The sequence below is a fragment of the Poecilia mexicana genome, unplaced genomic scaffold (assembly GCF_051168715.1).
Source record: "Poecilia mexicana isolate PSO_F unplaced genomic scaffold, ASM5116871v1 scaffold_7, whole genome shotgun sequence".
Classification (NCBI taxonomy): domain Eukaryota; kingdom Metazoa; phylum Chordata; class Actinopteri; order Cyprinodontiformes; family Poeciliidae; genus Poecilia; species Poecilia mexicana.
The window spans coordinates 20571588-20584903 of record NW_028263376.1 but is presented as its reverse complement, the minus strand read 5'-3'; the positions used below and the strand labels follow the sequence as shown (position 1 = coordinate 20584903).

The window sequence follows — 13316 nt, the reverse complement described above, 5'->3', positions numbered from 1 at the left end:
TTTTCCAAAATAGTGTACCATAAACACCACTATTCGTATTTATTCTGTTTGAGGTCACTGAGCGCTTCTATTTCCTGTTTAAGGCTTTTCGTGTGCTGTTTGTGCCCTCTACTGGTCACGGTCATACATTGCAACTTAAACTCTCCCAAACATCCATTATGACGCGTTTATAATTTTGGTTTGCGCACAACTTAAAGTGAAAAACCAACGCAAAGTGGCGAATAACTGTGCAGCAAAAGGGAAAAGAAACATGGCCTATGTTCAGTTCCACTGATTGAATTAGTCAGCATAATTTTGGCTTTTGTCTGAACCGAGTTTTGAGTCTCTCTGACATAAAATCCTCCCAAAATACATTGAAGTTTTATTTTCATGCTTTTTTGGAATGTACTTCAAATGCTTAAAAGTTGCAGGTTTAAAAAAAGGAAAAAAATGAGCCAAGATTTGTGTAAAGTTTTGATTTTTTATGTTTGTTTTTTTTTTTTTTTTATTGAAACACCGTGTGCTCCCAGATAACTAAAAGAAGACCAAATGCCTGGGATACAACATCTGTTGTGGATTATGCTGGTTCAGAACAAAAAAAGCAGATGATTTATGTAAAAATTAATAAAATAGCAAATAACTGTGAGACAGCAAACAGGGTGGGGGTGGAGAAATGATCATGGCATGACAAACTGAACACAGGTAATGGTACGAAACAGATGAGCGGTTATGAAAATAAAAATAAGAACAACTGGATCTGCAAACTTGATCACACAAGTAAGCCCATATACACACACTCACCTCCAAACACACACACACACACACACACTCTCGCTCGCTCTCAATCTCTTTCACACTCTTTCTCTCTAAAACACACACCTACAGATAAAATGTGGTGATTGAAATAATTGAAACCCTGTTAAAATCAAAAGGTTGTTTTTTTTACATCCACATCTTGTGTCTGAAGTGCAGGAAACAAATAAAAAAAAGAGAGATAAGCTCAGATGAATACTGAAAAGCAAGCCCATCTTCACTGGTCTAACCCAACCTAAAAATGACAACGTTCCCGTCTCTGTCATATCCAAACCCCGTTCCCGCTTTACTCCCATCTCTATCATTCCCTCTCACCTTCAGCCTGCTCCCGTCTCCCACTTTCTATCACTCTTCTCCCCTACGAGACAGCGAATAGTTCAGGCTTTGAAAAGCACAATGTCCTGTTGGAAGTACAGAAAGAGGACTATTTGGGGGAGAGGGGGCAGAGGAGTCTCGTTGTGTGCTGAGGTTGAAGGTGGCGAACCAACATTTTAGGAATATCTGAGAACATTTTGGGTTAGTCTTGTACAGAGGAGCATGTGAAGGCATGAGGTCGAGGGGGAACAGTTGGGGGTCAGCGTAGCTCAGGGATTTGTCCCTCGTCCCCAGACTCTCAAAATCGGAGAAACGGGGACTGGGTCAGCTTATAAGGATTGCGTTTTGAGCTCGATGGGTTCCCCTCGAGTGTCCTGCTGAGTCTCGTTCTGGGGGGGTCGACTTCCCTTCAGTGTGGCCAGCCGCTCTGAGAGACCTCTCATACGGGGGAACAGCATGAAATCGTAAAAGATGGCACCCATGGCACCCCCGATCATAGGCCCAACCCAGTACACCTGCAGGAAATGACATATAAGTCGTCAACGGTTGACAATGCCATTCGTAGCTGTGCAGACACTTGTACGGCTGTCTGTTATTAAATTTTAAGGTGATTTTCTAATAAATTTCATGTAATCTTATTTTTGGACGACAGTGGACATATGTATCTGTTTAGTTTGTTATTTTATTATTAGAGAAAGTTTCAAGCTAGCTAGCTAACCAGATAGCTAGCTTTCTAGTTAACAAGGTAGCTAGCTAGAAATATATCTATTTAGATAGATATGGATTTTTTTTCACCATATTTTATAGTATTGTGGTAAGGACAAAAGTCATGATAATAACTATTTATTACTTTTTTTAGGTAACTGTGTGGCTGATACAGCAATTCTAGTTCCAGAAAAACAAAAACTACTGTTGAAAAAACATACCCATGTGCGATATGCTTCTTTAGGATACTTAGTTACATAAAGTAGTGGGATTTTAATCACTAATCTGCACACAATAATTGCATTTAATCATATTTTCATTTTTTTGGTAATTATTAATGCTCTCAATAAACAAACATTGGAAAAAATAGTGAAGCTAACCGTAATACATAGAGTTTTGGTTAAACATAATTAATCAGAATTTAGCATGACATCGATAAATCAAAATTCTTATAATGATAAATGACACAATAAAGTTGTTGAGATCTTACCCAGTGGTTGATAAAGTTTCTGAAGAGCACTGCGGGGGCAAAAGATCTGGCAGGGTTCATTCCAGCACCGGTGTAGTACATCTAAAACACAATTCATGCATTGTTAAAGATTGTCTGTGTGCACAATTTTGCGATGCTTTTACCCTTTTCCTGCAACTCTCACCCCCATGAGATGCCCAATGGTGACAGAGAAGCCGATGGAGAGCGCTGCTGATCCCATACGGCCATTTCTCCTCTCATCGGTCACAGCAAAGATGCAGACAACAAGCTGGAAGGTGAGAAACACCTCCACTGTGGTGGCCATTCCCAGGCTCATGCCAGGCTGCAGCTGGAGGCACAAAAATTAGAGATGCAGCAAATGTTTGACCCATAGGATATTGAACATTAAGCCTTGACATTTACCATGTTCATTGCCATGTTGCCTCTCATGTTCCCAGGCGTGACCCCGTACAGCACTGCAGCTCCCGCCACGGCGCCCAGGCACTGCGCGAAGATGTAAAAAAAGGCACGGAAAAACGACATCTGTGAACCGACAAGGTAGGCAAAGGTAACCGCGGGGTTGATGTGGCCGCCGCTGATGTGGCCAATGGACTGGATGAAGGTGGCGGCCGCCAGACCGAAGCACAGGGCCACATGAAGGACGTGATAAGGCCCGGTGGTCCAGCGCAAGGCAGCACCCATGCCGAAAAATACAAAGAACATGGTCCCGAAGAACTCAGCGAAGACCGCCCGCCAAAAATTCATAGACCGAAACTCCCACATGATGAGTGCTTGAAGTTCTTAGCCAAGAGAAGAGGAGTGTTGATGATTCAAGAAAAGGTAATTTACCTTTTCAGTCCTTCATAAAACAGCTAAAACAACAAAAAAACTCCTTTTTTAGTGTCAGCTGAAAAACAGCTGCTTTAAACGCAAATCTGGACTCTGCTGGTCTTTACCAAACTGTTCACTACGCTGGTAAAGTCAACTCAGCTGCTTGCCACCTCTCTCCACCTGTCGCAAAGACATAGGTGTGAGATGATGTGGGATGTGAGTACAGACCAAAGATGCTTAGATTCTTCAAAAGTAGGTGGGCATCAATGCTAACTGGGGGATTGTAAAGCACAGACGGGGATAGACGGATTGTCCAGTGGACCTTTTAGTCTCTGTGAGGGAGGGAAGGGGGCCAGATGGCCGCTTTATAAAACCCCCTCCGGGGGCCACAGGTGACGTAATAATCCCCCTATTGGCCTGAGGGTGGGGAGGTGGTGAGGTACTTCAGCGCTAAACATCATAAATCAAACTAACTTAACCCCTTTTGTTGCTTCTTTTCTTACACCTCCACTAAAACCACAAAAGAGCAAAATCAGATGAAGTATATGTTATAAAATCCAATCTAGTCAGAAGACCGATAGGGTTATTTTTGTATATTCAGATCAAAAGCGGAGCCGAACCGCCACTGGGAGGAGCAGCTGAAACTCAGAGAAGGTTTTCTTGAGGGCACATGTCATCTGTTGACATATCATAACTGTCACAATGTGCAGATATAAATCCTGATGGACAAGGGCAGAAAGCACACACTTGTGCACAAAGAGACATGCATACTTGTGTGCACACGTGCACACACACACACATACACATGCACGCACGTACACATGCATGCAGATAATACAGTTGGGGCCCCACACTGAAGCCCCCAAAGCTAACAGCGCTAACACTGAAATGCCTGACCCTGTGAAACCATTGTTTGCAACAAGCAAGGGCGCTACATATGCTCAGAGACAAGACTAAAATACAAATGCAGTGAAGTTCAGGGGAAGGTTTGCAGCTTCACTTTGCCGTTGTTTTAAAGACATTTAAACCATCGCTGAGGTTTAAAAATGGCGACGAAATCTAAAACCTGTACTTGACTATCTGGGTTTTGGCTGATTCTGCTACAGCAAGAGACAGTTAGATGGAAAATGAACAATAGAAGCAGAAATAACTACACAGACACACACACACACCTAAAGATGAAATGTGATGAGTGAAGCAATTGAAACAATATTTAATAAAGAAAAGTGATTTGTGCAAAAAGTAAACAAAGAATGCTAACAGAGCTGCAAAACAGGAAGTCAACCAGGAATACCACCAGTAAATAACAAAGCATTTCTGTTTTCTGTGCTTGGCAGAAGACTTTGACTGATCACAGTGGGGTTTGTGTGTGTGCGTGTGTGTGTGTGTGTGGGGGTGTGTGTGTGTGTGTGTGTGTGTGTGTGTGTGCGTGCGTGCGTGTGTGTGTGTGTGTGTGTGTGTGTGTGTGTGTGTGTGTGTGTGTGTTGTAGAGACATGATGAGGGGGATAAGCGGCACCGAGTAACATCGGTGCTCACCAGAGCTGAGGAGCAGAGATCCGCCGCTGTTAGTGTGTGTGTGTGTCGGCGGTGATGAATGCAGAACGCTGATCTTGTTGTTTTAACTGCCTTTTATACATGTCAGGAAGAACACACACAATGCTGGTCCTGTGGTGGATATTGTGCATTTTGTGCGCGTGTGTGTGAACTCCTGTATGTAGTGTGTTGTAAAACTGCAAGCCTTTCTGAGTGTGTGTGCGTATGTGCAACCAGAATATACACAGTAAGAGCAACACTCATTTATGGCAAGAGTTTTATTTAAAGATTTTACAATAATCGTCAACATTAACTTGTTTTAAAGGGTCGGTCTTATACAGTGTCTTGCAGAAGTTTTCCTTAAACATTTTCTCATGTAACTACCACAAACTTTTATTCATGTAATAAACCAGCACAAAAAATTTGTGAAGCAGAAGGAAAAGGACGCATGTTTTTCAAATAGTTTCCTAAATAAATCAAGTTCAGTTCAGATTATTTACATTTGGATCATTCATTTTAAAAAATGGAGCGGAGTTCAGTTTGGTGAAAGGTTTTCTATCGAATCAGCAATCCCTCCTCACTGAGTTGCATCACCTCGTTAACTCTGCAGCAGTTCCTTATAGGAGCATCTTAAAATAGATTTAAAAAGAACTAGTTCCTACTTGCAGACTTTTTCACATTTGAACCAAGTTATTAGTAAAAGAAAAAAAAAACCAATGGAACTGGAACTTTTTGTCAATTATAAGGAATTATTGACTAAACAGTTACTTCTTAGTTAGTTTTGTCCTACTTCATTTGTACCTAAATATTTGCATTAGAAACTCGTAAGATGCTGCGTTTTTTCAGTGTAATTTCAGCAACTGTGACTATTAGCTCTATCAGAAAGTTAAAAAAGTAAAAACAGACAATGTGTCTGGGAGAGTAAATCTGAGAGCAAGGTGCTCTGTTATTATGGAAAAATCTGATCTCTAATATTCACCGCTGCACCGATTATTAAGAGTTTTTATGTGAAGAAGATTTTCACAAGCAACTAGACATAAAGGAGGCCAGTAAAGAGAATATTAAAGGCTTCCTCAGATTCACCAGAAATAAACTAAATAAATTAACACTAAACTATAACAAGACAAACTTTCTTATGCAACACAAATAACAACAAAGTCCAGTCTTGTGATGATCGACATTCCAATTACAAAAGTGAATGAAATCTGATTTTTGCAGTTATAACTGATTATAAACGGTACCAGTAAAAGCCTCATATAAGCAATTTAAAACAGCAAAACGTCCCAAACTGTTGCATCATTTCATCAAACCAGAGATGCGACGTGTGGAAACATGTTGATGTGTTTGAGCTGTTACACAAAGGTGAATAAATAAACATTTCTCTCTCTAGATATGCACATTTGGTGGAAATATACATCTTAAAGTCTTGTAGCTGTTACTGCAATAAAAGCTGGTTCTGAAACCATCTTGAAACCGCGCATCATTTTCTCTCCTCTTTACAATTATGCATTGCGTTGTATTATATAACGACTCAATGAAATACAGAGATTTTTGTTTGTCATATGAAAAAAATCTAGAAATAAAACCAGCTAATATTTAACAGAAATCTAAATTAGATAAATATCAGTTCATACCGAGAAACAACAATTCTTAAAGGTTTTACGAAAAAACAAAACATTTCCTCAGAAACTGTGCTCATACTCCCATTGTTTCCATTTTAAATTACAAAGCTTATTCTGTTCTCCCTGTTGGACCACAACAGAGGTATGAAAGTCCATTTTCCTGTGAATAGCAGGTCGTATGAGAAGAGACAGAGCTGGACTGTTTGAGAGCATCACTGAACCCCCAGCACCGGCGAAGAGCCGCTTTAGCATTTCAAAGCGATCACAAACACGAGATGCATCTGGAACATCAGACCGTTATTCAGCAGGATTTCAATTAGTCCTTTTTTTATTTACATATTCTGATTATGTGACAGAGAATACTGAACCTAGCGACATTAGCTTCCAGCCCCATATATGGCAATAAAGGCAGTACTTATCCTGTCTTATATAAATGGTTTTAACTTTTTTTTTTTATTTTGAAAATGAAAAAATATGATGATTTATTTTTTGTAGCCTAGGAAGTTTTACAACTGAGTAAAAATGAGTCTCATGAAGAGGATGCTCAGGGTTTTTTAAGTTTATGTAAAATCCCTTTTTCCACCATCATCTCTCTTGAAGATTTTGAAATAAAATGAAGAAAATTACAAAAGGTTTGTTGGTTAACCAAAACAAGATGGTAATGGACAAACTCAAGGATTATTCAATAGATATTCAATAGAAAGAGTGTCTGATAAAATATCCAATAACTACACCAAACTCTGATTCAGAACCGCACAGCATTCTGGGGGATGTAGGCAGAGGAAAACCTTTAGCCGCTCAACCTCTCACTGCTAGATAAACAAGATTGATGGCATCAACTAGCTCACTCGCTCTTTGGTTACCAAGCAACAACCTGTTAAGTAACTTGTGGTTACCAAGCAACAACCTGTTGAGTAACTTGTGGTTACCTAGCAACAATCTGTTGAGTAACTGCCGCAGCAGCAGTTTAAGGTTTCACCACTTTGCCTCTTAACTGCTTAAAAAAATAAAAAACAATGGCATGGAGTGAAAACTGTAGGAAAAACAGGAAATGTCACACCACCAGTTTGGCAGGATTTCAGATATTTAGAACAAAAAAAAACCCTAATCAATAATTATCAATATTGACTGATATGAAACTGTTAGATTGATTCTTCTGTTTTAAGCGAGTTGTCATAATCAGATTTGTTTTTATTTATTGCATCAGTCTGATTTGTGATTTTTTGGCACAGGACGTTTAAGGAGTTTAACCGTTGGTAACTCAGCTCCTGCCTTCGCTCATCACCATCGAAGCCTGACTAAACCACCGTCCGTCTTCAGTTGCTTTCCTGTTTGTTGGCATGTTTGGCTCTCATGGCGTTCTGAGTGACTGTGGACAGAGACGAACCGGTCATGCTGGCCGTCTCAACGATCTCAATGTCCTTGCAGGTCAAACAGGCCACCAGCTTCTGGCGAGAGGCGCTGCGGGCGAAGAAGAACTCATGGGACACTCCTGCCAGTAGAGCACCGATGATGGGACCGATCCAGTACACCTGTAGGTGGATGGCAGAGTAGCATAGCGAACCGCGCCTCAGGAGGAGCTAAGGCTGATTTTCTTTGTAAACGGAACAAAATTCACAAATTCGTGTAATTGTACGATCATTGTCTGGACTATGCATATTAGATTGCAATAAACCTTTGCTAATTATTTAATGACTCTCACTGCCTGTAGTACATTACATGCAACCTGTTTAATGCAGCATAAAAGGTTAAAGCAAAGAATAAAAATGTAGTTACTCATTGTAAATCATTTTTAAAAAGTTAATATGAAGCATCTCCACGCCACAGAGTGAAAAGTGTTTCTTACCCAGTGATTTTCCCAGAATCCAGTGATGATGGCTGGACCCAAGGAGCGTGCCGGGTTCATGCTGGCACCAGAGAAACGAGCCTGACACATAGTTATTGTTGTTAATTGGTGGTGTGACGTGTTTATTTAATGGCTAACTTTTCTCAGTTAAAGCAAAAACGAATTGTAATATGATATGTGTATGTGATTTTACAAATGACAATCTGAAAGTGGTTTGTGATACACCTGAGAAAAAACCCATTTGCAGTTTTTGAAAAGTGGTTCTGAATAAAAAAAGCACTCCACACTTTTCAGATTGTTTAATAAAATATTCTGAAATTTATGCATTCTTTCCTTTGGGTTTTAATGCATTAGTTTTTGTTGGTCTATCTATTAAAATTCAACATTTTTATGTAAACAAATACACCAGGAGTCTTGTGTTTTGATTTGTTTTTTACCCCTATTAGCACTCCAGCAGTGTGAGAAAACCCAATGGCCAGATTTCCTGGCTCCACGCTCTCCTTCCGTCTCTGCTCCTCCACTGAGAAGACGGTGAAAACCATCTGAAAGGTGCACAGAACCTCGATGCACAGAGCCTGCGCTGCATTCAAATCTGCAGGAACCTGAGATTTAAGAGGAGTCGAGACAGAGGAAGCATTAAGAAGGAAAGTATGAGAAATATTTAGCAGAAACTGAGTTGTATCCTGCAAACTGACCCTGTTAACAAAGTGCTCTGCTGTGGCTTTGAGGGGCAGGGCCAGGTAGAGGGCCGAGGTCCCTAAACAGGCCCCCAAACACTGAGCCACCAGGTAAACGAGCGCCCGCAGAGCGTCCAGCTTCCGGGTGGCCAGCAAGGACAGCGTGACAGCCGGGTTCACCTGGTCAGACACACAGACACAAACTGCTTCTCTGCTTTCTAATGAAATCAAATTCAGCATTTTTGAATTTCACCTCACTGTCAGCATTCAGTACAAGATTTCACAAAGTGCTTTTTATATTTTAGGATTCTATAAGATGCATGTGTGTATATTTTATTATAACTATATTTTCTGCTTTCTTTTGTAAACAATTTCTATCCTGATATTGATTATTGACGATCAAACCTTGTTTTTTGCTAAAAGTGATTTTAACAACAACAACAACAAAAACACCACTTTTTTCCCCCCATTTGATGATTTTGCCATTTGAAACTGCAATTATTTGCTAACTGGTTTACTTTACTTTTTTTTTTTTTTTTTTTTTTTTTACCAACTTTTAATTTAATCGACAATTTCATCACATTTATTCAACATCCTTTTGGCTGTTTTGTGGAAAAAGTAAAACTCTGTTCTCTAAATGTTGCTGTACGGTGTTTACCTGCGCTCCACTTATTTCTCCAAAGCAGTGTGCCAGTGCAACAATGACCACACCCACTGCCACAGCTGGATACAGGGGCCCCCCGGGGCCCTCGCCGGGCCCTGGAACAGAGGCGCCCAGCACGGTGCTCACTAACACCAGGGTGCCAAGCAGCTCTGCCAAGGCGGCGCTCCAGAACTGCCGACTGCGGAGCTCCTCGGCGGAAAAAGGGCAAAGTTAGCTTGTATTTAGTCCTTCTATTCGATTTTTATGACTACAATGAATCAAAACACGAAACTAAAATGTTGTTGAAAGTCAGAGGTTTGTAAATATGTGTTTGCTAAAATATTAGGGGGACTTTGAAATGCAAAATTCAAGGATTTGCAAACAGGTTAACACATCTTTCTGCTAAACATATCCTGATTTAGGTCTCGTATATGACACAAGAATAAAATAATGACAAACATCTCCTAAAAAGTAGGTTAACTAGGAGTGGGGCAATGATCAATTATAAAATGATAAACGGAGGATGATGCTGTGATCTACAGTTTTACAACAAGATTTGATAAATCCAAAGTAAACAAAGTGTGGCCTGAGTTGTTTGGGTCATTTGCTGGGCACATCTGGTTTAGTTCCCCATAGAGAAACTGAGGAAAAATAGAAATTTGTGTTTTAGCTGATAGTTATGTCCATCATCGTGACAAAATAAGAACAGGATTGTTTTGTTTTTGCTCATAACATATACTACATGTCTGCTGAACAGATGATCTGTGATATTATCAAAATAATACGGTTCTGAGTTTTCAGGATGCAGGACTTTCAAACCAAATGCAACGGAGAAACATTTTGCTTGTACTGCTGTTGGAACTCTAGGTTCTTAAAAACAAAGATTTGACTTTAAGGGAAAAACTAAGTGCCAAATTTTGGAATAATTTTAAAGTCTTTGTTTAAAAGCAAACATGAATATATCAAAAAAACCTGAGATAAATTTGGTCAAATCACGAGCCTGTGATCGGGAGCTTCAACATAAACTCATAAATTACAAATTCCTTCTAACTAATAAACTAAATCATCATAAACAGCCACTTTCATTGCAAATACACTCATGCAAGGGCTACTTTGTGATGACGTCTCCTTCCAGGATTATAAAGAAAATGTATAACTTTCCTGTTGCTCACCTCCCGCCACGTCATTTCAGATCCAGCGTAGACGTTTCCCTCCGGCTCCTTGTTTATCTCTGTTTCTGTGTGTGGAGCTGTGGGGGTCTGAGGGCTTTGGGGTCTCATTAACTTGAGAGCTCTTTTGATGAGAACAAGCCTCCTCCCTCTCCGCCTCACGCTCTCCTTCTCCGCTGCACTCCAGGCCCTGCTCACACACACTCACACACACACACACAGAGCAAAGACGTCCCTTTGAGGGTGCATGTCTAACATCCTCTCCTCCAAAATCCAGCAAACAAATTAATCAACCTTATGCCTCTATATAAATCTGCAGGGCTTCTAACATATATGCAAAATGTCTCAATAAATTAAATCAACTTCAAAATGTGCTGCGTATGAAGGTGATGTATATTAATTCTCAGTTGATACAATTTGTCAGCACTAAATATTTTCCCAAATTACATAAAGACAAATACACACGATGCCAGATTAAAACTTAAAAGCGACACATTTTGCCAAAAATCCACAAAACTAGGTAAAAATTTTCCGACATATTTTGGATTTCACAATTTAAACATAATTTAGACTCTCTATATGTTTCCATTTATCTTTTAAAAGATTGTTTCCTTATATTTGAGCATTTTAATAAAATACCAATAATAGTCACCTATCATAAATTACAATAAATACCAACCCAGACAGCAGAGAATAACCCTTTTGAACATTAATTACATTATTTGCATTATAACATTACAAAATTTATATTACAATCTGTTTCATTTGCATTTTCAACATTTACAAAAGCTGTAAATCACACCTGTGATTTTTTCATACATGTCACAGAACAATTCTTTGGTCACTTTTAAAAAAATGTCCTAACTTTTCCTCAGCTAAAAAAAATATATAAATATATCTTATAGATATATTTTGTTCAATAAGTGAATCTATATTGTTTTGTTGTTGTTTAGGTGCAACTAAATCATGTTCAGAGATTAGACGTTGATATAACAAATAGTTTAAAAAAAATAACTGAATGTTTAATTATTCATCCATTTTATCCAATAGCAATATCTCTAACTTCCCTCTGATCACACCAGCAGCACACAAAATCAAATGATTGCTGCTTTTTAAATATAAATTACACTTACAAGTCTATAAAATTGACAAGGAACTGTTCCAATCTTGAGAACAGATCTCTACCTAAACCAACCATTAAAGTATGTGTGTCTTGTTATAAGGCTATTTGGCTTATAAGTTTGCTTCTTTTTTTATTTATTTTCTTCAGGAAGATATCAGACGTACACCATATAGCAAAATTATTATTTTTTTTGTCAAATTGTGTTTGGTGTGAACTGGTCGCCTAGAAACTGCCGCTCAGCATGACTTTCAAACCAGTAACAGCAGAAGGAGCCAATTAGTGAGCAGAAGTGAGGCGAACAACAAGAACAAACCTCGTGCTTTGATTTCAAACCATCTGTTTCTCTAATATGCAGCATTTCTGTGCCAGACACGATCAATCCCGAAAACCTTTTTTAATCGTTTCAAAAGGCCCGTTTTCGCCTCTCTACATGCTGCTTGTGAGGTATCCCTCTGATCGCCATGGGGACCGTCTCTTTCATGATGCTGTTGCCATGGAGGCTTGTGGACCGCTGCATCTCTTTTCATTGTCCCTCTTTGATATCAACGCGTACTGCACTTCGGCGCTTCGATCAGATGATGCTGCAGGAACCGCTCTGGGTCCGACCCGAGTGAAGGGGCAGCAATGACCGGTACGTGATGGTGGTGGATTTCTGCTGGTGTGCCCCATTATGTCATGGATTACCCCCTCCTCACTGTTGCAACTGTGTGACTGTTATCCCCCCTTTGTGGCGGTAAGCCCCAAATGTGCCGCTCTGGAACCCGCTGGCGTGAGGAGTTTTCAGGCCGCCTCACTCACCCAGAGTGCTGACACTGACGCTATTTTCACACATATACACTCGAAGTGCAAACTCAGGGCTTTGCGCTACAGAGCAACGGGGAATTAATAGAAGCACTGGATATATGGTACAGACTCTGGAAATGAATGTAAGGTAAAAGGGAAAAAGAAAAATCATGTTGTTTCTCCTGATTTTGATTGTAGATTCATTAGTGAGTTTGAATCTGGAGCCTCCATCAGAGTTGAGCAGCTGGAAGTGACGGCAGGATGTTTCCAGCAGCATGTGCTCCAGGCAGGACTTTTTATGTTATGAAAAAAATAAATAAATAACAAAAGAAAGAAGAAGAAAAAAAAAATAAATAACAGATGCTCCCAATATTTCTATGGGACACAAATAATTTTAACATTTTCCACAGTCAAGTTCAAAGTTTATAAAACATGGAAGGACAAAACATATTAATGAACGCTAACATGTAAATACATGAGATTATAGCCAGGTGGCTAATTTCCAGCTGGTCTGATAAATAGCTCTGATGTGACATCATATTTTCGGGAACTTTCGTAGCTGACAGCCATCTTGGTAAGTATCGTAACAGTCATGACAGTTGCTATGGAATTGCTATGACAATAAAGAACTAGCTCCCGCCTGGTTCATATCTAACAATACAAGTACAGAGCAATTATCAAGTCTTAAACTTTTTGAAAGCCATAGTTCATCAACTCTTTGTGCTACTCTTGCCTAACAAGATGGCGGCTCTGTGGCGCGGATCACTTCCGGTTCAGACTTGTGGGAACTGTGGCGCGTTGATGTTG

The 13316-nt window shown here is 39.7% G+C and overlaps 2 protein-coding genes across 2 annotated transcripts; both read right to left on the bottom strand.

Moving 5' to 3' along the window:
• Window positions 1–440: 440 nt before the first annotated feature.
• Window positions 441–3398, bottom strand: mipb (major intrinsic protein of lens fiber b). The gene is made up of 4 exons (XM_014986478.2): window positions 2705–3398; window positions 2466–2630; window positions 2303–2383; window positions 441–1622 (listed from the first exon to the last, which is right to left on the bottom strand). The coding sequence occupies exons 1-4, from the start codon at window positions 3062–3064 to the stop codon at window positions 1437–1439; spliced, it is 792 nt and encodes a 263-aa protein (XP_014841964.1). The 5' UTR covers window positions 3065–3398; the 3' UTR covers window positions 441–1436.
• Window positions 3399–6569: 3171 nt separating this feature from the next.
• On the bottom strand, window positions 6570–9659 carry LOC106917483 (aquaporin AQPAe.a; the record flags this gene model as incomplete). Its single annotated transcript, XM_088007223.1, has 5 exons — window positions 6570–7800; window positions 8115–8195; window positions 8552–8716; window positions 8810–8971; window positions 9450–9659. Coding segments are annotated over 5 exons (834 nt in total), but the record flags the coding sequence as incomplete, so codon positions are not given.
• Between the last annotated feature and the right edge of the window lie 3657 nt (window positions 9660–13316).

Excerpts from the sequence above, each read along its gene's own strand:
- mipb (XM_014986478.2), bottom strand. The coding sequence starts at position 3,064 with ATGTGGGAGTTTCGGTCTATGAATTTTTGGCGGGCGGTCTTCGCTGAG. Across the intron at positions 2,631-2,704 it reads GCAACATGGCAATGAACATG|CTGCAGCCTGGCATGAGCCT; the intron begins GTAAATGTCAAG and ends TTGTGCCTCCAG. Across the intron at positions 2,384-2,465 it reads CCATTGGGCATCTCATGGGG|ATGTACTACACCGGTGCTGG; the intron begins GTGAGAGTTGCA and ends ATTGTGTTTTAG.